A 27,504-nucleotide genomic window follows, 5' to 3' on the forward strand; every position below is an offset into this window, starting at 1 on the left:
CACTAAGGATAAGAAACTATTCTTTATTTTAGACAATGTCATAAAACTTTTTTCATGTTCCCCCACTTGTTACCCTTAATCCTCATCTTTTAGTTGAGAAATAAGGCTTGAGAAAGGTGAGGGGAAAGTCATAAAGGGTAAAGTTTGCAGCACTAACAAGGTGTTTCCCTCCTGCATAGCTATCATATCTCAAATTGGCATTCTGGAAGAACAGTCTTCCAGGAAGTGCTGATAGGTTTTCTCCAGGTGGGGAGGGGGCGGCCAAGATGTCCATGCTCCGTGTGGGAAACAGTAGATTAAGGTTAGTTTTCTTTACTCTAAAAACAGGAATTCTGAGTCATTAATATTCGAATGTGAGTTGCTCTCCAACAGGAGAAAAGGTGTATACAATGTTCCCCAAACTTTTTGAGCAAATCATCCTTTTTTTTCATCAAATACATCAGATATAGTTTACAGCGTACTGATAAATACGGTTTTTTGAGATGGGAATTAGCCTGATCTCTTCCCATTTTTCCTCCCATTGTCTGCTAACACCAGCAACAGAGTGCCTCTAGAATCTAGACCACTGGTCATACTGAGAAAGGACAGGTTAATCAAGGATGGAATGGGAAGAACCAGCTGCCTTGTCATTTTTCATTTCTACTTGTACATTGTTTTTTAAATTCAAGTATAGTTGACATAACAGTGTTATTGCTGCTTGTACAATTTTTTCACTCCCCTAAGTTAAGCAAGATGTACACCCCCCTCCCCTCCCTTAAGTAATCCAGTTGGGTGCCACTTCCCTCCTTTTGTGACAGAGCACCTAATTCATCACTACCTGAAGGGACAAAAAGTGCTACTGAGACCAGACGGTGGCCTAGCAGAACAGATCAAATGCTACCACAGGACAATATACTGAGAATAGAGAGTAGCCTCAAGAAATTCTGCAGAAACATTAAGCAATACTTTAAAAAGTGCTGGTTGAATCACCACCAGCAAAATTGAGAGAGCATTTATGGTCACCTCGGGCCTGGATCCCGGCTACCTCTTGGCTTGAAATGCAGCTAGGCTTTCCTGAACAAAGTGTCTGCCTTTAGACTCTAATTGCTTTAGTTTCAGCCTCTTCTGGGCCTGGGCACAGTTCTGACACTGATCTGCAGCAGACTCTGTTTCCTAAGACAGCCTGACCACATTGAGGGGTTGTAAAATAATCTCCATGCATGGTTATTAACTAATTAAACTTGCATTCAACACCATATGCTGATAGGATGAGGCAAAGGATAAGGTTCGAATCTTAGATCTTTCTGAGCAGGGCATGTTAGGTGATAAGTAGAGGGAAGGATTAGTTGCAAGCTGGATGTGAGCTCAGGCTGAGGCATGAAGGGAACTGTCTCCTACTGGTTCAGAAGTGCTTGGGGCTCCCTGAGCTCTGGTGCAAACTACAAGGGTTTCATTCAAGGAAAGGTATGATGTGGGCATAAAACCATGCTTCCGACAGTTGAAGATGGTCCCCTTCTACAGCCAGGAACACTAGCTGGCCAGCATCGTCCATTTTCTTTAGCCCCAGGCGGTCCTGCAGAGAGAAAGGCCATAGTTAGTCAAGAGGCCTAATGAAAAGTTTTACAGTTAAAATAGAATGTTCATTGGCGATAAATGCCCAAAAAGCAGTCTCTGCCCTGCGTAGTAAAATTTAGCTGTACTGTCTGTCGAAAATGCCAAAAAGGATACCTCCTTCCAGTTTTCCTCCTAAGCGTTCGAAACACACATGTAATTGAGACTGTTGTCTGGAGTTCTATATTCTTTCTGAAACTTTCCTAAAGCTTCTGGAGGACCACCTATGTGGGTGGGCAAGCCACAGACAAAACTGCCTCAAAATGTCAGTTAAGTGAGACTGAGCCAAAGACAGGAAAACATTAACTTAAAACACAGCCAACCCTTCAATAACAAACCTCAAGACGCTTTCCCATCCTGCAGTTGAGGATGGCATTACCCACGGTGCCACAGAACACGTATGGCCGGGAGGACGGGCAGTCGACGGTGCCGGAGCGTTGCCTGTAGCTTACCGTCGGTTTGGCTTTCACGATAGGGAGGTTCTTAGTTGTAATTTCCAAAGCTCAACAGACCCCAGCTTCCCTTTCCTTTGATCTCACCCAAGCTGGGGCACCAGATGCAGGAGAAAAGCTAAGAGAGGAGACCACTGGCCTCTGAAGGCAAGTGGTGCAGACAGCACTTGTGACTTTTGGGAGAGTCCCAACAGCATGGAAGGCTCCAGAACTAGAGGTCATGAAATGGTGCGACCTCTGCTTGAGAAACGCTGGGGGGCCTACTGCGCTTCTTCGGGCTCTTGCAGGAGCTCCCCCGGTCACCGCCCTAAATTTCAACATGGGACTTTGTATCTGTTCATGTTTTAAAGTAACACCTCTCCTATGTTTTCATGATGCACGGGGGAATTCTTGGATTTGCACCCTGCACAGCAGCAAAAGAAGCCAGTTCTGAACCTTTTTATCAGAAGGAAGGAGCTGGAGATGATGTGACCGTTGCGCATACTTGAAAACCACGAGGTACAGGTCTTTCATTTGGGATCTACATTTCTGTAAACCGGCGCCTGATAAGCTGGTGTAACAATCAGCACCCTAACAAGCCTCACCCGTATCAAAGCCGGACGCTTCCGGGCACCCACAGCTCCCAGGTGTACGGGACCGGGTCTATCACCAAAGAACCTAGCAGCTTCAGGAGCCAGGAGCGGAAAAAAACAGCACCCTTCTCCTCCCCAGTTACCTGTGTGTACAGAGTGGTCTCCTGCAAGGGAATGGTTTCCTTGGCTTGGCCACTTCGGTAAAATCCAAACCACTGCAGGAGACGAGGAAGAAAGGTCAGATCAGATACATAGCCACACACTGTCAGACTGAGACTAGAGACTGGCTGGTCGTTAAGATAACCAACAGTATCACAAAGTTGTAGTGAAGAATAAAAATAGAGTCTATCTGAGTCATCTCTTTTTCAGGGTGGATCCTGAGGGAGGAGTTCATCTTTCCCAAGAACTTTCTAATTCTCCGGAATTCCTGTTTCTTACAATTACTGAGCACCTATGCTGTGAAAATCCTCGTGCTAAATTCCACACCCGAAAATATATATATATGGTCCCTGTTTTCAACAGTCTATGGAGGCACAGAAGCAACTGTGTAGCACAAGGACCAGCAAACTTTTCTGTAAAGGCCAGATACAAAGTATTTGAGGCTTTAAGGGCCACGTGGGTACAACTACCCAGTCAGTGCTACCACTGTAAACAAAAGCAGCCACTGACGATATTTTAAAAAGGAATATGACTAATTAATAAAATTAAAACAATATGGCTGTATTCCAATAAAAGTTTGTTTATGGACCCTGAAATATGAATTCATATAATTATGTCATCAGATATTTTGATTTTTTTTCTAACCATTAAAAAGTGGTTCATGGGCCATACAAAAGCAGACGGCAGGCTGGATTTGGCCGGCAGGCTGTAGTTTGCTAGTCCCTGGTGGCCTGACATAATGTGATGATTCTGCAAAAGAGAGAGCAAATTCTACTTGGAATAGGGATGGCATCCTGGATGGAAGAAGTGACCACTTGAGCTTGGCCTTGATAGATGAATAGGAGCTCATCAGGTGGAAAAGCCCAGGGAAGGGAACTCTAGGGACTAAAAAGCATGAACAAAGGCACGTAAAAGAAACACAGGCCAACTCTGGGTCACTTCAAGAAGTACAAGATGGCTTGATCCTAGTGTATGAAGCGGGTAATGAAGGAAGACTGGGTTGAAAAGACAAGTCAAGGCAGACCTTGCGTGCCAACCTCAGGGATTTACAGACTTTGGGCTGGTGGTTTGGGTCACAGTCTCTTGGAAAATGTGGTAAAAGCATTAGACCTTTCTTCAGAGAACACAACTTCATAATTTTGCAAACAATTTCAGGTGGCGGGGGTTCCAGCCCCCACTGTCCCAGTTCTAGACCTCAGGTGAAGACGCCCTAAGCTACACAAGAGGTGGCGGAAAGAGACTGAAGGTTTTTCCCCCAGCAGGCAGCTGTTTTTTAATACCATTTACTCTTTCGGTCTCCTGGCATGTTTTGCTGTGCCCATACAGTGTCTCACCTCAGAATCCACTGGGTCCACAACGGAATCATTCAGGAATTTCACCATCACAAACTTCTTCAAGGCCATCAGGTTTCTCTTGTAGGACTCATTGACACCCTGGAGGAAAGACCAGCAGTATTTCAGGGACAACATCATCAGGTTCCAGCAGGGATGTTAAAGCCTTTCAGTGCTCTGGTCTCCCCGACCCTGGGCCACCATATTTCTTCTCCATGGTATGGACTGCTTTTCCAGCTCCCTGCCCAGAATGTATCTTGTACAGCCTTTTCTTACCAACCTATCTGACTGACAATACCCCAACCAACCAGAGCACACAGACGCCAGTGGCCATGAGTCTGTCACTGCACTCTATAGCCATCCATCACACAGGTTAAAGGCTACTACCCAGAGAAAGCCAAGGCAAAATGAGAAACTACACATTCTGAGTGGCTCTGCAATACAACTCTGTTTCTCCCCTACTGCCCTTCAAATTTTGTTTTTAAAAAACAAAAATCGGGGGCACCTGGGTGGCTCAGTCCGTTGAGCATCCGACCTCGGCTCAGGTCACGATCTCACAGTTTGTGGGTTTGAGCCCCGCGTTGGGCTCTGACAGCTGACAGCTCAGAGCCTGGAGCCTGCTTCGGATTCTGTGTTTTACTCGCTCTCTGCCCCTCCCATGCTTGTGCTGTCGCTCTCTCTCTCTCAAAAATAAATAAATAAAATTAAAAAAAAAAAAAAATGGGCGCCTGGGTGGCTCAGTGGGTTGAGCATCTGATTCTTGATTTCAGTTCAGGTCATAGTCTCTGTGCTGAGCATAGAGCCTGCTTAAGATTCTATCTCTCCCTCTGCCCATCCCCCTGCTCACATGCACATGCGCGCTCTCTCTCTCTCAAATAAAAAATAAAAAAAAAAAAACTTAAAAAACCCAAAAATTTCGAGATAAGCCCGCTATAAATTGAGCCATGTAGTTTACCAGAATCGCTCAAACCAAGCTCATGCCTGGGACCCACTCCGCAGTCTCTCTTCTAAGTAAATCTTGCTTCCAAGAAAATCTGACCCCAAAGGGACCCACTAGGAAGGCTTCCCTCAGTAAGACAGCAGCTGCGAAGTTCCACTTAAGCCAGCCAGCAACCTGCTGAGCTTACCCTGCTTCTTCAACACAAGGAAAGGAAAAGGACCTACGGGGAGAAAGCCAGAAGAATCTCAGCCTTCCTAAAAGGAAACAAAGTTCAGAAGCACTGCCTCCCAAAAAACAGAACTTCTGCTTCCCAGGTTCTGCCCAGGATACGTTGGGTAAACAGTCACAGCTGATCTGTTCGTACTGCCCCAGAAGCAAAATGAATGCACAGCTACGGACGGCAGCCTGGGATGGGTGCTTACTCTCTCCTGGTTAATATCTGCCAAGAAGATGCTGTGGTTGCGGTACATGTCCTCCTTTATGGGGTCGTGCCAGTATTCTGCTTGCACCAGGCTGCAGGAAGAAGAAGGAATGAGTGAAGGGGACCGAGCTGCAGGTCAGTCAGCGCACTGGGTGCATGCCCCTGTGCCTAGGGGACCGTGCACAAAGAGACTTCAAAAGGACAAAAGATCGGAGCCGCCAAGTCCCAGGCCTGGCCCGTAAATAGAGCAGACAAGCCTTCCACTGATGAAACAGTTCAAGAGCCCCATGAACAAGACACCGGAGACAAGGAAGTGCTACTTAGCACGATACAAGAGTCCCACAGAGTTAGGAAAAGGACTCATCAATATTGGTTTCACCATGGCCGTGAGCCCTACCACACTTAGACCTCCAGGTCAGGGTGGCACAGGCTGTCCCGCCCACAACCCCACCTCCTTCACCCTCCTCTGCTTCCCATTCCTCCCGAGAGACTCAGCCATCACCACCTCTGTCTCCTCTACACCCAACCATCCCATCACTCTCTCTTCATCCACCTTGCCATCCTCAGGCTGGGAGGGAGATCTAACCTTTCAATCACAAAGCGTTTTTCCTATCATTGACTGATGACACTAGTGTGCAGGATTCTGATAGGTCACATGATTTTTAAAGACAAAAGGCAGGGGGGGCAGCGCCTGGGTGGCTCAGTCGGTTAAGCGTCCGACTTCGGCTCAGGTCACGATCTCGTGGTCCGTGAGTTCGAGCCCCGCGTCGGGCTCTGGGCTGACAGCTCAGAGCCTGGAGCCTGCTTTTGATTCTGTGTCTCCCTCTCTCTCTGCCCCTCCCCCGTTCATGCTCTGTCTCTCTCTGTCTCAAAAATAAATAAATGTTAAAAAAAAATTAAAAAAAAAAGACAAAAGGCAGGGATCTGGTGTTGTTTATACAGTTCAGACAGGTTTTCACGTCCTTTTACTTTCCCTCCAGTCTCTCTGCTTCCCCTCCCCTCCGGGCCTTCCCCCACCCACGCTGATCCCTCCCCAAGTCTTCCCTGCAGGCACTTCCACTCAGTTCCCATATCCACACCAGGATCCACACCGAAGCATTTCCACCGAGAGCTGAGCATGAACCTGACGGGAGAAGTCCTCTGGGGCAAAGGAGGAGTCAGAACACAGGTGGGGGTCTCTAGCCCAGGCTGGCAGGGGAAAAAAGAAACATTTCTACACCATGAGCTCTCCAGCCTGAGTGGAAGAGCTGCCTCGGAGGTGATGATCCAGAAAGTTCCACTCAGCAGAGCAGGAGGATATGAGAGCCCAGTTTGGAAGCAGCAGAGGTCAGCGCTCCTCACGGCCAGGGCAGGTGCGACTGAGGTCAAAGGGGGGCGCTGTCAGCCCGTCAGCAGTCAGAGGGATGTTCCATAAGTTCTTTATAAATGTTTGGGAAGTGGGGCGCCTGGGTATCTCAGTTAAGCATCCGACTTCGGCTCAGGTCATGATCTCACGGTCTGTGGGTTCGAGCCCCGCGTTGAGCTCTGTGCTGACGGCTCAGAGCCTGGAACCTGCTTCGGATTCTGTGTCTCCCTCTCTCTCTGCCCCTCTCCTGCTCGTGCTCTCAATGTTTGGTTTTCACTGATTTTTTAACATGTGATGAATTCCGACCACTTATGAAATACTGACATCGGCACTGGTCTAACACTGTGGTCGCTCACCCTGTGCGAGCTGGCTCCCTGTCCCCCCAAGGACGACTAGCTCCCTCAGCAGCGACACGCTGGCTGGCACATGGCAGGCGCTCAGCAGGACGGCTCTGCCGAAGGGAAGGGACCGAGACAGGGATGCCAGACAAGCTCCGAAACAAGTCGGCTGGCGCTGAAGGAGGGGTAGGATGTGGAGATGTGAGCAGAAGGGAAGGCAGGACGGTGAGGAGAACAAGGGAAGAAGCTTCAGGAGTGGGCGCTCAACAGTGTCGAATGCTCAGAAGTGGTGAGCCTCAGCACACACACGTCCACACAGGCGGCCAGAGTTCCTTCAAAAAACGGTAAGTGAGGGGCACCTGGGTGGCTCAGGCAGTGAAGCGTCTGGCTCTCGGTTTGGGCTCGGGTCATGATCTCACCGTTCGTGAGTTCAAGCCCCACGTCGGGCTCTGTGCTGACAGAGCAGAGCCTGCGTGGGATTCTCTCACTCCCTCTCTCTCTCTCTCTCTCTGCCCCTCCCTGCTGGTGCGTGCTCTCTCTCTCAAAATAAATAAATAAACTTCAAAAAAAAAATTTTTTTTTTAAATGTCAAGTGAATAAATGCAAATGTCTTTGGATCTTGCCAGACCAGGTTCCGGACACCCAGAATGACAGCGGGGAGCCCAATGGCTGAAAAGGCGGTAGTCCTAGGTCACCTTTTTGTGTGAAAAGGAAACAGAGCTAAGAAGGGGCAACAGGAAGAAATGAAGGACATTTGGTTTGCGAGAAGCTGGGTGCACAGGCAGCAGTGGGGGGAAGGGCCTGAGGCTGAGCAGAAGCTGAAGTGCTGCGGGAGGTGGAGACGTGGGGGGAGGCAGACGGTTCTTCAGGAGGCAGAGAAGAAACATGGGCTCGTTATTATCTCCTTTGCACCAGTGAAGGGCCAAATTCAGGGAGGTTAAGCACCTCTCTCAAAACCGCTACACAGTCACAGACAAGGTAAGCTAGGAGCCTAAATCTGTCTGAGTCCACACTCTTTCCAATGCAGCCTGCTCACGAGGCTGTCAGCGCCCCAGAAGTTGGAGCCTTTTTTTCCATCTTTCTGTTTTTAACGTTTATTTATTTTAAAGAGAGAGAGGAGGACAGAAGATCCACAGCAGGCTCTGTGCCGACAGTCAGGAGCCCAGTGTGGGGCTCCAACTCGCAAACCATGAGATGGGTGACCTGAGCCAAAGTCGGGACACCTGACTGAGCCATCCAGGCACCCCCCCACCCCCTACTCCCCACCACCCCCAGTTGGAGCCTCTATCCCTGAGGCCTGCTCTAGCCACTGTGGCTTAGAGACAATAGTAGAAGCATGAGTATAGCACTTACATACACTGGGCCTCTTCTAAGCACTTGACATACATTAACCTATTTAATCCTGACAAGAATTCCATAGGGGAAATGCTATTATTAGCCTCGTATTTACAAATGAGGCAGCCATACCCAGAGTGATTAAGCAGCTTGCCCGAGGTCGTCCTGCTGGGAGGTAATAAAGCCAGAATAGCCTAGCAGGCAGTCTGTCCCCCCCCCCCCCCCCCGCAAGCCTTGCTCTTAACCACGATACACGCGTACTGTCTCTGCGGACTGTGGGGTGCACACAGCTCCCACAGCCGTGTATTGCACAGACCCAGGTTGGAATCATGGGTATTTGCCTCTCTGAGCTGGATTATAATTATATTTTTTAAGTAATCTCTATGCCCAACACTGGGCTCGAACTCACGACCCCGAGATCAAGAGTCGCAGACTCTTCTGCCTGAGCCAGCCAGGCGCCCCTTGAGCCGGATTCTTTGCAGGGTTGTTGTGAAAATTAAACAAGAGCCATAAAGCTCGGTAGTGTGTCCACGCGTGGCACAAATTCCACAAAAGGTAGTGCTCTCAGACCTGTCACCATCCCCTTCTGTCCCTCCTCTCCCACGCTCTGAAGCCAGCTGCTTACCAGCAGGCTCGCGCAGAGTCCGCAAGGGGAAATGCTGCTCAAGTCCTAGAGTAAGAGGAACACGCGCCTGAAGGGGAGCGAAAGGAAAGCAGCAGAGCGTGCGCTGAGGGGATGGCCAAACGCTAAGAAGGTCTGATCTAAATCACGAGATGAGTTTTGGTAGAATCTGACAATAATTTAAACTCCAGATGAAGGGCACAGTGAAACCGTCTGACTTCAGCTCAGGTCGTGATCTCACGGTTTGTGGGTTCGAGCCCCGCGTCGGGCTCTGTGCTGACAGCTCGGAGCCTGGAGCCTGCTTTGGATTCTGTGTCTCCCTCTCTCTCTGCCCCTCCCCCACCCAAGCTCTGTCTTTCTGTCTCTCTCTCTCAAAAATAAGTAAACATTAAAAAAAATTTTTTTAATAAATAAACTCGAGATGAAACAATAAAAGTCCAAGCACAGCCAAGACTTGAAGAGGAACTGGGTAAACGTTGCTATAGTAACTGAAGTAGCGTGGTCGCTGGGTGGAAATAGACAAATAAGCCAATGGAACAGAAGCGCAGCCCAGAAACAGACTCAAGCATAGAAAACTCCAGGTAGATGAAGAGCATGAGAATAAAAACAAAACGTTTTAAAAAAATGAGAGGAAAATATGGGGTAGGAGAATAGCTTTGTGCATCAGTCAGAAGGACTGATAAAGTGGCCTGAATCCAAGTCAGAAGGCACTGCCCCAGATGCTGGTTGTACAACACTGTGAAGGTACTTAATGCCCCTGAACTGTACACTTAAACATGATTCAAACTGGGGGCGCCTGGGTGGCTCAGTCGGTTAAGCATCCGACTTCAGCCCAGGTCATGATCTCACAGTTCGAGAGTTCGAGCCCCACATCGGGCTCTGTGCTGACAGCTCAGAGCCTGGAGGCTGCTTTGAGTTCTGTGTCTCCCTCTCTCTCTGCTCCTCCCCCGCTCATGCTCTATCTCTCTGTCTCTCTGTCTCTCTCTCTCTGTCTCTCTCCTTCAAAAATAAATAAAAACATTAACAAATTTTTTAAATGATTCAAATGGCAAATTTTTGTTTTATATATAATATAAACATATTATATATAAACATCTATAAACATATATATGTTTTACCACAACTTAAAAAAGTAATGTAATACACCCAAACCCAATGAATTATACACTTTAAATGAGAGAACTGTATGGTATGTGAATCGTAGCTCAATAAAACCGTCTAAAAAACCAAACTGCAGTCAGGTGAGCATCCAACTCTTGATTTCAGCTGAGGTCATGATCTCATGGTCATGGGACAGAGCCCCATGTGGGAGTGGAGGCTGCTTATTAGGATTCTCTCCCCCTTCCTTTGCCCCTCTCCCCCTAGTGCATGCCCCCATGCACTGTCTCTCTCTCAAAAATTAAAAATTAAAAATTAAAAAAAAACTAAAAATAAAATAAAAAACCTGTTACATGAAACGAAGACACCATAAGTAAAAAGATGACCCACGGGCTGGGAGAAGTTAAGTGTAACATACCTAACAAAGAAAGGCTTAGTATTCATAATACACGTGCACATGCGTGTATATATTTACAAATCAGTAAGAAAAAGAGCATCCAACTGAAAAACAGGCAAAAACTAGAATAGGCAATTCACAGAAAAGGGACACCTGAGCAGACAACAAATGTGAACAGATGTTCAAGCTGTCCAACAGCACGTACAGATTGGAATGCGAAACCATTCTGCACACACCTGACTGACAGACACGTGACATTGGATCAAAAGTTAGTAAGACGAGGGGCGCCTGGGTGGCTTGGTCAGTTAAGCATCCAAGTCTTGATTTTGGCTCCAGTCATGATTTCTCAGTTTGTGGGATCGAGCCCTACGTCGGGCTCTGCACTAACATCACAGAGCCTGCTGGGGATTCTCTCCCTGCTCCTCCCCTACTTGCACGCGCACGTGCTCTCTCTTTTGCACTCACTCTCCCTCTCTCCCAAAATAAATAAACTTTTTAAAAAATTATGTTTATGAAGAATTTTATTTTTTTTTAATGTTTATTTTTGAGAGAAAGAGAGAGAGAGAGAGACACAGAATCTGAAGCTGAGCTGTCAGCACATATCCTGACATGGGACTCGAACTCACAAACTGTGAGATCATGACCTGAGCCAAAGTTGGATGCTTAACCAGCTGAGCCACCCAGGAGCCCTAGTAAATAAATAAACTAAAAAAAAAAAGTAAGACTGGAGAAAACAGGAACACTCACACTCTGTTGGTGGGAACAGAAATTGGTTCAACCACCTCGGCAATACCCAGTCAAGCCTAAAATGCACATGCTAACCACCAAAACAGCAGCTCAGTGCACTGTTTTCGAAGTACTGTTACTATGTTAAACACTCTACACCTATTAACTCATTTAACCTTCTTTACAATTCGTAAGGTATACTTATTGCTCTGTTTTACAGATGATGAAACTAAAGCAGAGACGTTACGGAGCATTCCCCAAATTACCCAATGAATCACTAAAAGTCTACATGTGAATTCTGCTAGTAGATAAATTCTTGTACGAGGACAGCTAAGTAATAGAAAATACATATATTGGTCTCCAACCCCAGTTCCTGGCACAGAGCTCCTAAAACCTTGTAACTTCCTAAGTGTTATGTAAGAATACTGGGAGCATCTTTTGTCCTACTCAGGAGGCTCTGGGTGGGCTCCTAGGTGGTTCCTGGAAGGGGCTGGTCACCAGAAAGACCAAACCTCCACCTGAAGCTCGGGATTTTCAACCCTGCTCCCCATTCTCCAGAGAGGGGCTGGGGGCTGGAAATGGAGTTAGTAACTCTGAAGTAGGCGTTCAGAGAGCTTCCAGGCTGGTGAACACATCCACACCAGAAGGGTACCCACCCCAGCTCCTGCGCTTGGGACCCCAGCGCTCCCAGACCCCACCCAGTGTATCTCTTCATCTGGCTGTTCAACTGTATCCTTTATCATACTCTTTAATAAACTGGTAAACATGTCTCCTTGAGTTCTGTGAGCCGCTCTAGCAAATTAGTCAAACTGAGGAGAGAGAACCTCCACTTTGCAGCCAAGTCGGACAGAGGTTGTGGGTAACCCGCAGACCTACTACTGGCAATGGGCATGTGGGGGGTTGGTAGGCTTGTGGGAGCCCTTCACCTGTGGGATCTGACGCTACCTCCAGGTAGACAGTGTCAGAATTGAGTTAAATTGTAGGACACCCAGCTGATGTCACAGAGAATTCTGTGTGGGAAAACCACCACACATTTGGTGACCGGAAGTGAAGTGTCCTGTGTGAGTACAGTAGTGGTGTAAAAGTAAAGGAGACACGCAGGAAGATAGACTGGGCTTTTCAACACAAGGGTGTTCTCTCAATGTTGTTTGTTATAATGAGAAACTAGAAATGCCAAAATGTTTGTAATATGGAAATCAATACACTGTGGTAGTCACAGAATACAGAATGCCACGAAGCAGTCAAGACGAATGAACTAGGGTGCCTGGGTGGCTCAGTCGGTTAAGTGTCTGACTTCAGCTCAAGTCATGATCTCTCAGTCCATGAGTTCCAGCCCTGTGTCAGGCTCTGTGCTGACAGCTCAGAGCCTGGAGCCTGCTTCAGATTCTGTGTCTCCCTCTCTCTCTGTCTCTCCTCTACTCATGCTCTCTCTCTCAAAAATAAACATTAAAAAAAAAAAAAAAGACAAATGAACTAGATGCATATGTAACCACGTTTAGATCTCAAAAACATAATATTGAGTGAAAAACTCATTTGCAGCATAAAGTGCACAAGATATTCATAACGTTTTAAATATATAAAATAATACTATTAAGGATAGATATGGATATAAATATACAAAATATTTTTAATGGACAGAATTTTTTCAGTGTTATTTATTTATGTTGAGGGAGACAGAGACGGCAGGCGCGGGGGAGGGGCAGAGAGAGAGGAAGACAGAGAATCTCAATCAGGCTCCGAGCTGTCAGCACAGAGCCTGATGTGGGACTCGAAACCACAAATTGTGAGACCACGACCTGAGCCAAAACCAAGAGATGGACACTTAACCGACTGAGACACCTGGGCACCCTTCTACTACTCTAATTTCTTGACAATGGTTGTCACCAGAGAAGGAGGACAGAGAACGGAACCTGGCAGAGATGTGTAGAACTCAGTGTTATCTGAAATGTTTCAGTTCTTAAAATATCTGAGACAAATATGACAAAATATTACTTTTAGGTCTCAGATTACATTACTCCTTATACTGTTTTGAACAGTTAAAAAGTGCCTAAGGGAGCTTCAGTGGCTGCCTCAGTATTTCCAGAAAAGGAGGTGGCAAGTTGAGGGTGAAGGCATGGGCACAGTGGGACACCTGTGGATGAGCGCTCTATGAGAGCTGCTGGGGGCAGAGGCCCTGCCAAGCACTGTGCATGCAGGGCTGAGGGCTGCGGACCAAGGGGAGCGCCACTTAGGAGAGCAGAGCTGGCCCAGAGGAAGAGGAGAGGCCAAGGCTGAGGCCAGGGCAACAATGCAGTATTCCCTGGGGCAGGGATGAGCACAGGATACAAGGTGGAAACTGGAAGAAGGAGAAATCCAGGAAGGGCTGCCAGCTTCTCAAAGGGGAACTAGAAGGCAGACTTCACATCCACAAGGTGAGAGAGAACGGTCACCCTCACCATTCCTCACTGCTGCCCGCACTGAGCCTGGCCAGGGGCTGGTGCGGGAAAAGGCCTCCCTCACTAGCTTCCCAGAGTACTCCATTAAATTTGCTTTGCTTAGGCTGAATGATCTCAACAGTGTAGAAGACATCTTGAGGGGTCCCTGCCTAAGTCAAAATCAACCCTCCCTTGTCTGGGTACTGTATCCTTCCTGCCCTGCCCCTCCTGGTTACAGGGGCAAGTATAACTGGTATGTAAGGTCCCACTTCTGTGGCCACAGTCGATGACAGAGACCTGACCTGGGCTGGGGCATGGTCCCTTCCTCAAGAATCTGGATTGGGACAGAAGATTCCAGCCTCGCCTGAGATAATAACCTAAGCAGAGATGATTAAAAACTTAGAAGCTGGGGCACCTGGGTGTCTCCGTCGGTCGAGCATCCAACTCGGCTCGATTGGTCGAGCATCCAATCTCATGGCTCAGGTCGTGATCTTAGGGTTTGTGAGTTCAAGCCCTGCATCGGGCTCTGTGCTGACATCGCAAAGCCTGCTTAGGATTCCCTCTCTCTGCCCCTCCCCTGCTCAATCACTCTCTCTCTCTCTCAAAATAAATAAACTTAAAAAAAAAAACAAACCCCAAAAACTTGGAAGCCGGGCAAGGCCACCTTTTGCCATGTGGGTGGCCAGAGAGGCTGGTGTGCGTGGAGAGAGGTAGCAGCAATGCCAGCTGGAGACAGATGGACCTGGCTGTCTGTGACTCCCATTCCTTGATTCTAGAACCTCTGAAACCTTGAGTACCAAGAGACTATGAACTAGTTTAAAAATTTACTTTGGTTTGATTTGGTTATTCGCCTGCAATGAGAATCCTTCTGGGTACAAAGGGCAGCCTAGGAACATACTGCCAGGAGAACACAATCTCCTTCTGTCCTTTACACCCTCACCTCCCCCTTCCCGCCTCTCTACTGGGACTACCTGCCTCTTTAAATCTCATACTGACCATCTGCTAACCAGAGATATACAGAGAAATATAAAATAAACTTTACAAAGAAAAAGCAACCCCATAAAATTAGAGAAGTATCAATCTGTAAATGAACTGGTGAGAACTCAGAATCCATTCCCCCCAGGGAAACCATGTGATACATGCTGAAATGTATCCTGGTTTGCAGTCTAGTTCAGCTACATTATGAAATGTATCTCGTGTCATTCCACTTCTCTCCATCTCATTGAGCGTCCACACCACCATCACCTCTTAGCAAGACGCTGCAACAGCCCCTGCTTTTCCTCTACCCACTTTCCAATCTGCTCTCTACAAAGCAGTGGAGACCTTCCAAAAACATATATCGGGCCATGTTACTCCCTTGCTTAAAACCTGCCAGTAGCTTCTCCTGATGTTTTGAAGGAAACCCAAACTGCCGACGTGACCTGCACGTCCCTGCCGATGTAGCCCCTGCCACTCTCCCGTCTATCACTAAACTTGTTGCCAGGGCCTAGAACGAGCCCAAGGTGTCCCAGGATCAGGCCTTTGTGCCTACTGTTCCCTCCGCCTGATGGCTCTTCCCTTAGCTCCTCCTGTGCTCCCTTTCATCTTTCAGATCCCAGCCTCAATACCTATTCTCCAAAGACCATTTTGTCCAGAGTAGATACGGCCTCCACTACCCTCCGCCACTGCATCCTGTTTCTCTCCACCACGGCCTTAGCACTGTTAGGGGTGGTCCCTGCCTCTGTTCACTTGGAGCCTCCTTTTCCCCACTGACAGGTTACTGCATGACAGCAGGGACCGTCATTGTCTCATTCTCCCTTTATCTGCCAGACCTACCACAGGGCCTGGCAAACTGCAGTGCAACAGCTGATGGAATTATGAATGGAATGCTTTAGAACTGCAACTAAAAGAAGACAAAACCACTGCAATACTTAATAAATAACAGAAACAGGAAGTTCAAGTTGAATAAATACTTTAAACACAACACCACTAGTGGTAACAGCCCAAACCTGCCTACTTGGTAAGAACTGAGCACGGCACTGAATTTCTGTGCAGGGAAGTATTACCACGTACTCCATGCTGGGGAAGAGGAGGAGGTTTGAAGACATACTAGGTCACGTAACTAGATGGGATAGAACTGAGTGTCTCCCAACAGGTGCCTAGAAAGAGGGGCATTCTTTTTTTTCTCCCATGTCTGAAGAGGTCTTTATTTTCCCTTCACATCTGGTTGCTCCTTGAAGGTTGGGCATAGAATTCTAGCATGGAAATCACTCTCCCTTAAAACACAATGGTACTGTGGGTGCGTGGGTGGGGTACCTGGGTGGTGCAGTTGGTTAAGCATCTGACTCTTGATCTCAGCTCAGGTCATGATTTCACAGTTTGTGAGTTCGAGCCCCGCATCAGGCTCTGTGCTGATGGCGTAGAGCCCGCTTGGGATTCTGTCTCTCCCTCTCTCTGCCCCTCCCCTGCTTGTGCTCACTCACTCTCCCTAAATAAATAAATGAATACATTTAAAGAATTAAAAAAGAACACAAAGGTACTGGGTGGCTCAGTCGGTTAAGCATCCGACTTCAGCTCAGGTCGTGACGTCACGGATTGTGAGTTTGAGCCCCACATTGGGCTCTGTGCTTGGGATTCTTTCTCCCTCTCTCTCTGTCCCTCCCCATCCCCTATGAATAAATAAATATATACATACATAAATAAGGACACAAAGGTACTGCACCACTGCCTTCTAGCTAGCAGTGCTGCCGGCAGGAGGGGCGGTCAGTAGTACGGATTCTGTGGGCGGCCTCCCTGGGGTCTCCTCTTTATCCCGGTGCTCTGAAATTTCACAGGAGCGTACCTCAACGTGAATCTTTTTTCACTGTTGCCCTAACCACTTAGCGAGCCTTTTCTGTCTGGAAACTCATGTCCTGTCGACCGGAGAAATTTTCTTGTATTGCTTCTTTGATAATTCCAATCCACCCTTTTCCTCTGGATGACTTTCAGAACTCCTATGGGTCAGAAAATGGACTTCCCAAACAGCTAAATGTCTTTCATTTTGTCAGTTCTCTTTTTTTTCCTTTTAACCTCTTCGAGTTTTTGTTCTAATTTCTAGGAGATTTCCTCAAGTGCATATTCCCATATTGCGCACACATTTTTGTTGTTGTTGTTTATTTTTAATTTCCAGGAGCTCTCTTTTACTCTCTGATTGGTGGTTTTATTCACATTCTTTTCTGGTGCCCTGGATTATAATTCTTTATCTCCAAAGATAATAATTATAGGCTTTTTTTTTTTTTTTAAGGTTTTCTTTGGCTCCTTGAACTGCCATCTTTTCTTTCTAAGTTGCTTTTTATACTTTTTGTTGGTTTTGGTCTGTCTTTCACCTTAGAAGCTTTCCTCAGATGTCTGACTGAGGGTCCGGGCTCATGGTTTATACAGACACCACAAAAGCTGGCTGGAGGCTCCTCATGTGAGAACAGAGCCTACCTCCTGGTGGCTTCACCTCAGGGGGGGTCAAGAGGAATCCTATCATCTTGGAGGATTCCAAAACATCAACCTGTAGATCTTTTCTCTGGGGCCAGTCAGGTTTTCCAGAGACGGGACTGCCGCTGAACAACACCCTAGCAGGTAAGAAGCCTAATGCTACCATTCTGGGAACTGAGTGGGAGGGAAGGGGGAAGGCGTGGGTTTTCTATGTGGTGTCTTACCACCAGCCTGTGCCTGTTGTCTCAGAGGCTGGCACTTCTCTAGTTAAATTGCTCCAGAGAATAAATTTTGCTTTTTTTGTCACAATGGGGGAGGAGCAATCACTTGGATGTGCACCGGCGGTTTGATCATTCCTTATATAGAAAAATTTTTCCCCAACAAAAAGTCCTGTTTTTAGCCCCAGGCACTTATCTCTACCTTCCAAAGGATCTTATGCACCTCATTCCTGACCCTTTCTGGAGCTATAAAAAGTGAATCTGTTCCCTTTTTGTCAGTGCATCCTTCTATAGACATACAAGGTTTCAACGTTTTCTGCTAAAACAATTATCACTCATTCATCTGCTTTCTTTTAAAAACATGTTGACATCTTTTATTGTCTCTTCTCTCCTGTCTTCTCTGCCCTTGTGGGTTTATTACTTTTTATTCTTTTGCTACTAGTTGATTATTATTCCAGTAAAAGGAGGAAGTGAAGACAAACACATCAATCTACCACTTTTAATCAGTTACATGTGACTGGCTCCCTGCCATGACTGCTCATTTATAGTCACTAATAATTCTGATTGCCAAGGGTTGTATTTGGTTCACAAAAGAAACACAAAGAAAAAAAAACGTTGAATTTTTCTGAGGCATCTGGGCAAGAGTTAGAAGAATAATAAGAATAAATAACAATGAAGTTTAAAGAAATCACACATATCCATGAGCAGAGAGAACACGTAGAATATAGACAACCGAGCTGTAACTAGTCAAAACAGTTAGGGGTAAAGCTTAGCAGAGGTTTGAGATGCCTAATGGAAAAGGGGGTGGAGACATAGAAGTATCTTAGTTTCAGGGTGCCTAGCTGGCTCAGTCGGTGGAGCATGTGACTCTTGATCTCGGGGTCATGAGTTTGAGCCCCACATTGGGTGGATTTGAGAAAAATAAAATAAAATCTTAAAAAAAAAAAAAAGTATCTTAGTTTCTTTCACTGACCACCAGGTGGCACTACTGACCCAACACAGCTTTGTCGCTGTGCATGTAGCCAAAGGGTAGGAAAGGAAGAGAGAGCTAGCCGTAGTTGTTTCCATATGTGAGTCACTGGCAAGGCTGAACCCTGGAAAATGGCTTCAAGGAAGTGTTGTATTGAAGAATTGGTATTAGACAAGAATGATATGCTTTGAAAACCTGTAGGGTAGGGGCGCCTGGGTGGCTCAGTTGGTTGAGCGGCCGACTTTGGCTCAGGTCATTATCTCGCGGTCCATGAGTTCAAGCCTCGAGTCGGGCTCTGTGCTAACAGCTCAGAGCCTGGAGCCTGTTTCAGATTCTGTGTCTCCCTCTCTCTGACCCTCCCCCATTCATGCTCTGTCTCTCTCTCTCTGTCTCAAAAATAAATAAACATTAACAAAAAAAAATTAAGAAAAAAAAAAAGAAAACCTGTAGGGTAGCTACCAGAGCCATACTAGTCGATGCCAAATCTGTTATCATTTAGAATACTCCACACCTACTAAATCCAAATCTAATCTCTGATCCCAGGAATGAAGCCCCAGGATCCATTTTAATGAATTTCCCAGGGGTTCTGATGTACAATTTAAGTTTGGAAACAATTGAAAAGAATACACTCCAAAAGTGATTCTGTACATTTTTAAATATCCAAACACATCTGAGTAGTTGCAAACACTGACATAGGAGGCTAAACCCTCGTTACTGACAACACAAAGAATCTGTCATCCAAAATATATACGGTAATTTCTTGGGCTTGGGATTTTTTTAAAGGCCCTTTTGTTAGTTTTTTTAAGATGGAAATTTATTTTGTTTTTAATTACATTCTTTCTATATTAAAAAAAAAATACCCTAAGAAAACCCTGGGTGGCTCAGTCGGTTAAGCGCCTGACTCTTGATTTTGGTTCAGGTCATGATCTCACAGCTCGTGACTTCGAGCTCCATGTTGAGCTCTACGCTGATGGTGCAGAGCCTGCTTGGGATTCTCTCTCTCCCTCTCTCTCCCTCTTTCTCTCAAAATAAATAAAATAAACTTTATATATATGCATATTAAAAGAATACCCTCCCTTCCTTTTTAAAATTAGTATTAAAGCAGTTTTAGGTTTACAATATAACTGAATAGATAGCACAGAGATATTTACAAGAAGCCTCTCATTTGAATATCACTGGCCCCTACTCCTGGAATCACTGTTACCATGAAAGTCAGCATGATATTTTCATGCAATGACAGTTCTGTATCTTTTTTTAGCCAACCATACATACCGTTCTTGAACAGCTTTGTTGTAAGCCCCAACATTCAGTGTTTTTCTGATCAAGTCACAGATGTGAGAGCTCTCCCCTGGGCACCGAGGGAGTCCATAAACACCTACAACAGCAGAAGCCAAATATCCATTCTTTCAAGAATTGTGTACTGAGTAACTACTATGTGCAAGGCACTGTGAGGAACAAAACAGACCTGAACTAACCTCTGATCTTGTTCACTTATTCCTCAAGAAAATATGTATTGAGGGGCACCAGGGTGGCTCAGCTGGTTAAGCATCTGACTTCGGCTCAGGTCACAGTCTCACGGTTCATGGGTTCGAGCCCCGCATCAGGCTCTCTGCTGTCAGCGCAGAGCTCACTTTGGATCCTCTGTTCCCCTCTCTCTCTGCCCCTCCCCTGCTTGCTCTCTCTCTCTCTCTCTCTCTCTCTCTCTCAAAAATAAACACTTAAAAAAGAAGATAACGTAGAGCATGCATACCATAACCAGCTTCCCCCTGACGCTCCTATACTCTTTTCTGCCTAAGGACCTTGGCACCGGCCGTTCCCTGGTAGATGTATTTCCTCTCTCACTGCTTCAGTGGTTGGACTCATTTCATCTCTCAGGTCGGAGCTTCAGGAAGTCACATCCGACTCCCCTAACTCAAGTAGTGCCTAACCCCAATTCCTACCCTTCCCCCACTTATACCTTCCACCTTCATCATCCTCATCAATAACATTTTCAGGGTTGCCCGGCATAGTTCTAACCATATGTCGGCAATAATTCATTTAATCTTCATGACCATGAAGAGAGGAAATCATTATTTGTACCATATTACAGATAAGAAACTTCTAAACAGGAAGATGAAATACTCTGCCCAAGGTTAGATACGAAGTGCTAAGAGTCAGGATATGAACACAGGCAGTTTGGCTCTAGAGCCCACACCTTTAACCACTGCCCTGTCTCTTAAGTATTATCCTATTTTTTTTTTAATGTTTATTTATTTTGAGAGAGAGGGAGAGCAGGCATGTGCATGACTGGGGGAGGGGCACAGAGAGAGGCAGAGAGAGACCTGGGGCTCCAACCCACAAACCGTGAGATCATGACCTGAGCCTAAACCGAGGGTTGGACGCTTAGCTGACTGAGCCACCCAGGGACCCCCTGTCCTATTTTTTTTTTCTTGATCATAGTTTTCACTCTCTGTATTTATTTATTTCCTTGCTTCATTGTCTATTTCTTCCCTACCCCCCAACTAGAATGTTAATTTCCTGAAGACAGGGACCTTGTCTGTCTTACAGATTTTCAATACATGTTTGTTGACTGAATGAATGATAAGGTTTTTACCAACATGCATTTGAATAACACTTGTGTTTTTTAAAAACAAGGAGCACGGGTGGCTCAGTCAGTTAAGCATCTGACTCTCGATTTCGGTTCAGGTCATGATCTCATGGTTCGTGGGACTGAGCCCCATGCTGGGCTCTGTGTTGACAGTGCAGAGCCTGCTTGGGATTCTCTCTCACCCTCTCTCTCTGTCCCTCCCCAACTCATGCACACGCGGGTGTGCGTGTGTGCTCTCTCAAAATAAACACACTTTTAAAAATAAATAAACAGGGGCGCCTGGGTGGCCCAGGGGGCCCTGGGTGGGTCGGTTAAGCATCCAACTTGAGCTCAGGTCATGATCTCGTGGTCTGTGAGTTCAAGCCCCGTGTCAGGCTCTGTGCTGACAGCTCAGAGCCTGGAGCCTGTTTCCGATTCTGTGTCTCCCTCTCCCTATGACCCTCCCCCGTTCATGTTCTGTCTCTCTCTGTCTCAAAAATAAATAAACGTTAAATTTTTTTTTTAATATATATATATATATAAATAAATAAATAAATAAATAAATAAATAAATAAATAAATAAAATCAAGTGGTCGTGTGGATTAGAACGGAGAAAAAAGGAGGCAAAGAGGCCAAGGTTACCTTGATGTTGTCCCCCAACTGAGATCAGATTGATCATGGGTGGTGACGGGCATCTCTGAGCCACTGCCCTCCTGGGGGAGAAAAGGATTATCAGATGGAAATGTATCATCAACCACCAACTTCCCAGATGAAGCTACTTCATTCCCTGTGATTCCCCAAAGCCAGGGAGTGTCAGGATTTCCCCCAGATGGCCAAACAAATCCTTATTCTTTCACAGAAAATAAAGTTCCATAAAGCTTTTTTTTAAAAAAAATTTTTTTTTTCAACGTTTATTTATTTTTGGGACAGAGAGAGACAGAGCATGAACAGGGGAGGGGCAGAGAGAGAGGGAGACACAGAATCGGAAACAGGCTCCAGGCTCCGAGCCATCAGCCCAGAGCCTGACGCGGGGCTCGAACTCACGGACCGCGAGATCGTGACCTGGCTGAAGTCGAACGCTTAACCGACTGCGCCACCCAGGCGCCCCCTAAATTTTTTTTTTTTTTTAAATTTTTTTTTTCACATAAAGCTTTTTATATGGAGACATCTTAGAATAGTGTTCCTTCCAAGATAGATGAAGAGCTCAAAAGAATTAGAGGAGTAGCTAGATCTGAATGAAAGAAAAAAAAATTCAATCCCATGTAAGTCGTATGACATCACAGAACAGGACTTACAGAAATTGGCCTCCCTGGGAGAATCCCATAGCATTGTAGCCTTGCTGTAATTTAGGGTCCTTAGCCAGAATCTGACACACTGTTGTTACTTGGGAATTGACATTCAAGAAGAAGCTGTTCTCCACATCCTAAAAGAGGAGCCACAGAGGAAGGATGGGGATGAGAACCACCACTGGTGTCTTCTCTAAGAAGGCAAATTTGTTTCGTTGGAATCTGCACACAAGCCACTCAAGAGTTAAAGTATCATTGCAAGATTTGCTGCTAAAAATGCAAGACAAAGCATTTTAATAGTACATTCTATGAAATCAGTCAGCAAACCTTCAAAGGAACAGAGCTGTGAAGGGCCTTACCTCCATCAGGGTCTTCCCAATCTCTAAAGATAAGACATAAATTCCAGGTATTTTCTTCTCAACCATTTTTTTAATAGCACCCATGCTTAAGGGATTACAACAGCTGTCTCCTAGACAACAAAGACAATGGCAGATATTCATGAACCAGGTTACAGAGTTTTTAAAAAGTTTTAAGCTTCAAAGGGCATTATAAAGAATGTGAAACATGACGTGTCTGGGTGGCTCAGTCGGTTGAGCGTCCGACTTCAGCTCAGGTCATGATCTCACGATTTGTGAGTTCGAGCCTCGCATTGGGATCTGTGCTGACAGCTCGGGGCCTGGAGCCTGCTTCAGATTCTGTGTCTCCCTCTCTCTCTGCTCCTCCCCTGCTCACACTCTGTCTCTCTCTCAAAAATAAATAAAGATTAAAAACAAAAATTTTTCTTAAGGTGAAACATACAGAATGGGAGAAAATATTTGCAAAAGGAAAAAAATAAAAAGGGAGAAAATATTTGCAAATCATATGTTTGATAACGGTTTAATACCCAGGATACACAAAGAACTCTTACAACTCAACAAGAAGTTAACCTAATTTAAAAATGGAAAAGGGACTTGAACAGACATATTTCCAAAGGAGATATACAAATGACCAACAAGCATATGAAAACACGTTCAACATCACTGGCCATTAAGGAACTGCAAATCGAGGCACCTCGTGGCTCAGTCAGTTGAGCCACCGACTTTGGCTCCGGTGGTGAGCTTTGAGCCCTGCATCAGGCTCCCTGCTGTCAGCGCAGAGCTGGCTTCTGATCCTCTGTCCTCCTCTCTCTCTGCCCCTCCCCACTCTCAAAAATAAACACTAAAATAAATAATTTAAAAAAGGAAATGCAAATCAAAACTATAATGAGATACCACCTCATACCCACTAGGATGGCTTTAATTTAAAAAACTGGAGGGGCGCCTGGGTGGCGCAGTCGGTTAAGCGTCCGACTTCGGCTCAGGTCACGATCTCGCGGTCCGTGAGTTCGAGCCCCGCATCGGGCTCTGGGCTGATGGCTCAGAGCCTGGAGCCTGCTTCCGATTCTGTGTCTCCCTCTCTCTCTCTGATCCTCCCCCGTTCATGCTCTGTCTCTCTCTGTCTCAAAAATAAATAAAACGTTAAAAAAAAATTTTTTTTAAACTGGAAAGTAGCAAGCAAGGATGTGGAGAAATAGGAACCCTTGTACATTGCTGGTGGAAATGTAATATGATGCAGCCATCGTGAAAAGTTTGGTGGTTCCTCAAAAAGGTAACCCTAACAATTACCATAGGATGCAGCAATTTCCCTTCTAGATATCTACCCCAGAGAAATTAAAACATGCCCATACAGAAACATGTACCTCAATGTTTACAGCAGCACTATTCGTAATAGCTAAAAGGTAGAAGTGACACAAATGTCCACCAATGGATGAGTGGGTAAACAAATTGTGGTATACACATACAGTGGAATATTATTCAGCTGTAAAAAACAAAAGAAATACACATGCTACATACATACGTACATATGCTACAATGTCGATGAACCCAAATTCACATTAAATTCACACTAAATTCACATTATTATAAGTGAAAAAAGCTAAACACAAAAGGTCACATAATGTTTGATTCCCTTTATATAGGATATATCTAGAACCAGCAAATCCATAAAGACAGAAAACAGATTGGACATTGGACATTGGACAGGAAATGTTGGGAGTGGGGAACAGAGTGGTTACTTACGGGGTACAGTGTTTTCTGGGATGATGAAAAAAACTTGAAACTAGAGAGGAGTGCTGGTAAAACAATATTATGAATACACTAATTGCCACTGAATTGCATACCTTAATATGGTTAATTGTAGGTTACATGAATTTCACCTCAAAAAAAAAAAAAAGACCATTTTTTGCGTGGCTCGTGTTTTCTCAAGTAATAACAAACTTCAAAAGCCCACACAATACAGTTGGGACACCGAATTCATAACTGAAACGTAAGCAGAGGTGCATATTACCCTGCCTTATCATTTGGAACATTTGGGGTTAGTAGAGTCAAGAGCACTTAGGAATCAAACTCAAGGACTAGGACTAGGGAAAGAAAAGTGAAACGCCTAGGGCACAAAATTTCAGGAGGTACTCACTCGCAGGTTCGTGCAAGTGCTGACCCTGAACTTCTACGAGCTAGAAAGTGAGTGCCTTCTTAACTTTTGCAATGTAGGGGTCTCCTTGCCTCGTCCTATTCCCAGCCCTGTTTCTTTTCCTGTTTCAAAGAACTAAAACCAAGAACTGGAAGAAAAGTGACTGGCCGCTCAGTTGGAGAAGTAGGCTGAGATCATTTTCCATTTTGAGCTTAATCATCCCATTTCTAACTTAAGAGGAACCTTAAGAATTCATTTTTAAAGAAGGAAAAGCTGAGGCTTAAAGCATCCTCTATTTGTCTCATAACTTCTTTTAACTCCACTGTAGTAGCCCTGGAACCCAGCACAGAGCTTTGAGAAAACTGTTTATATTTGCTGACTGTAATTCCTCTTCAGGGTTTTCTTTCTTTCTTTCTTTCTTTCTTTCTTTCTTTCTTTCTGTCTTTCTGTCTTTCTGTCTTTCTGTCTTTCTGTCTTTTTTTCTTTCTTTCACGATTTCATTTATTATTTACTTACTTTTAATTTGTTTTAGAGAGAGAAAGAAAGAGTGCGAGCGGGAGAGAGGGGCAGAGGGAAAGAGAGAGACTCTTAAGCAGGCTCCATGCCCAGCGCAGAGCCCAAGACCGGGCTCGATCTCATGACCGTGAGATCGTAACCCGAGCAGAAATCACAAGTCAGATGCTCAACAACTGAGATAGCCAGGCACCCCCAAAACTGATTTTGTTAAGGTTATTAGTGATCTTCAGATTGCTAAATCCAATAAGCAGTTCTCACTTGACCTGTTGATAAAATTCCATGCAGCTGATTACTCCCTTCCTCTGGAAACATTTTCATTGGACTTCCGGGACATTGCACTCTTCTGACTTTCCTCCACCACCACCGTCTCCTTAGCTAGTTTCTCCTCCTCTGAACCTCCAAATGTCGGCAGCGCCTCAGGCCTCAATCTTTACACCTCTTCTCTCCTCTGTGTACACTCGCTCCCATGATCCTGCTCAGTCTCATGGCTTTAAATGCCAGCCACACACTGAAGGCTCCCAACATAAATCTCCAACTTGTATTTCTGTTCTAGACTCCACACTCCAAATGGCTCTACAACATCTGGATGTCTAAGAAGCATCCCAAATCTATTAAGTCCAAAAGCAGACTACTGATCTTCTCCCTACCCTAAATTTGCTCATCGTACAGGCTTCCCCATTTTGGTAAAATGACAACTTCATCCTTCAACTTGTCCAGCCCCCAACCATGGAATCATCCTTGACTCCTTTCTTTCTTGCTCATCCCAAATCTAATCCGTTAATAAATCCCATTGGTTCCACCTTCAGAAGATACACAAACTTTGACTGCTTCTCAATATCTCCCCTATTACTATATTGTTTCAGTCCACCACCATCTCTTGTTTAAGTTGTTGCAATTGCTTCCTAACTTGTCTCCCTGAAAATGTCTGTGTCCCTCTACAACCTATTCTTTTTTTTTAAATTTTTTTTTCAACGTTTATTTATTTTTTGGGACAGAGAGAGACAGAGCATGAATGGGGGAGGGGCAGAGAGAGAGAGAGACACAGAATCGGAAACAGGCTCCAGGCTCTGAGCCATCAGCCCAGAGCCTGACGCGGGGCTCGAACTCACGGACCGCAAGATCGTGACCTGGCTGAAGTCGGACGCTTAACCGACTGCGCCACCCAGGCGCCCCTACAACCTATTCTTAATATAGCAACTAGAGTGGTCCTTTTTAAAGTGTAAGTCATATTATGTTACTCATGTGCTCAAATCCCTCAAGGGCTTTCCAACTCATTGTAGCCAACTCCCTTTGTAGGCCCCAGCATCCCCATCCACCCCAACCTAAACCCCTATTTTCTTCTCCTTGCTCACTCAGTTCCAGCCCCGCTGACCTGAATGTTGTTCCTCCAACATATCAAACATACTTCTGCCTCAGGGCCTTTGCATTTGCTGTTCCTTCTACCAGCTATCCACAGGGTATCCTCCCTCATCCACTTCAGCTCTTTGCACAGATGTCACTTTCTGGGTGAATCCTTTCCTGGCCCTGCTTATAAAATTGCAAGCCCCCATCTCCATTTCTCTCCTGCTCCCGGCTTTACTCTTCTCCATTGCATTTGCCACCATTTTATTTAAAACATATTACATGTTTTAGTTATTTCTTTATAGTCTGTGTCTCCCCCTGGAAAATAAGTTCAGAAAGGGCAAAGACTTTGGGTGTTTAGTTCACGGTCTTATCTTCAGCATCTAGTAGGTGCTTAATAACTACGTGTTAAATGGAAACATGAACCTTAGGTACCCAACAAATCTCTATTCAGTGTGCGAATGAATAAAAGGATGGATGTCCTGGTCATGCAGCCACAGCCAGGACTGCCTCAAGTGCCAGACGCTGCACCCTGACACCACCGCCGTGAGAATTAAGCAAGAACCGCCGAAAATACCCTAACGCAGCGCACGGGTCTCTGCCAGAGCTCACCAAAAGACAGCCCCTTCTCCTCTCTTCCTTTCCAATGCAGAGGAGCCCCCCCCCCCCAATCCTAAAACGTCGGGCCAGCCTGCTGCTGTGCGACCACGGTCCTCGCTCTCCACCTCGCACTCTGCTGATGCGAACCCAGGTTGGGAAAGAGGAGTCGCCAAACCCTCCTGCTTCTCTTCTCCCTCACTCACCCATTCCATGCCAGATGACCAGCGGCAGCGGCACCGGCGGGTCGAGATGCCCCAGTGCAGGTGCCGCGCAAGACCCCGGCAGGAGAGCGACGGCCAAAAGCCACAAACAGCTGGGCGACGCCATCTTGACCCA

General features: G+C 45.8%; 1 protein-coding gene across 1 annotated transcript; it reads right to left on the minus strand.

Annotated features, from left to right (window-relative positions):
• Positions 1 to 8: 8 nt before the first annotated feature.
• On the minus strand, positions 9 to 27,504 carry PPT1 (palmitoyl-protein thioesterase 1). The gene is made up of 9 exons (XM_030326970.1): positions 27,372 to 27,504; positions 22,584 to 22,693; positions 22,234 to 22,361; positions 21,581 to 21,651; positions 19,645 to 19,747; positions 5,467 to 5,557; positions 4,108 to 4,206; positions 2,758 to 2,829; positions 9 to 1,552 (listed from the first exon to the last, which is right to left on the minus strand). The coding sequence occupies exons 1-9, from the start codon at positions 27,493 to 27,495 to the stop codon at positions 1,430 to 1,432; spliced, it is 921 nt and encodes a 306-aa protein (XP_030182830.1). The 5' UTR covers positions 27,496 to 27,504; the 3' UTR covers positions 9 to 1,429.

Source organism: Lynx canadensis, chromosome C1 (assembly GCF_007474595.2).
Source record: "Lynx canadensis isolate LIC74 chromosome C1, mLynCan4.pri.v2, whole genome shotgun sequence".
In the NCBI taxonomy this organism is placed as follows: Eukaryota; Metazoa; Chordata; class Mammalia; order Carnivora; family Felidae; genus Lynx; species Lynx canadensis.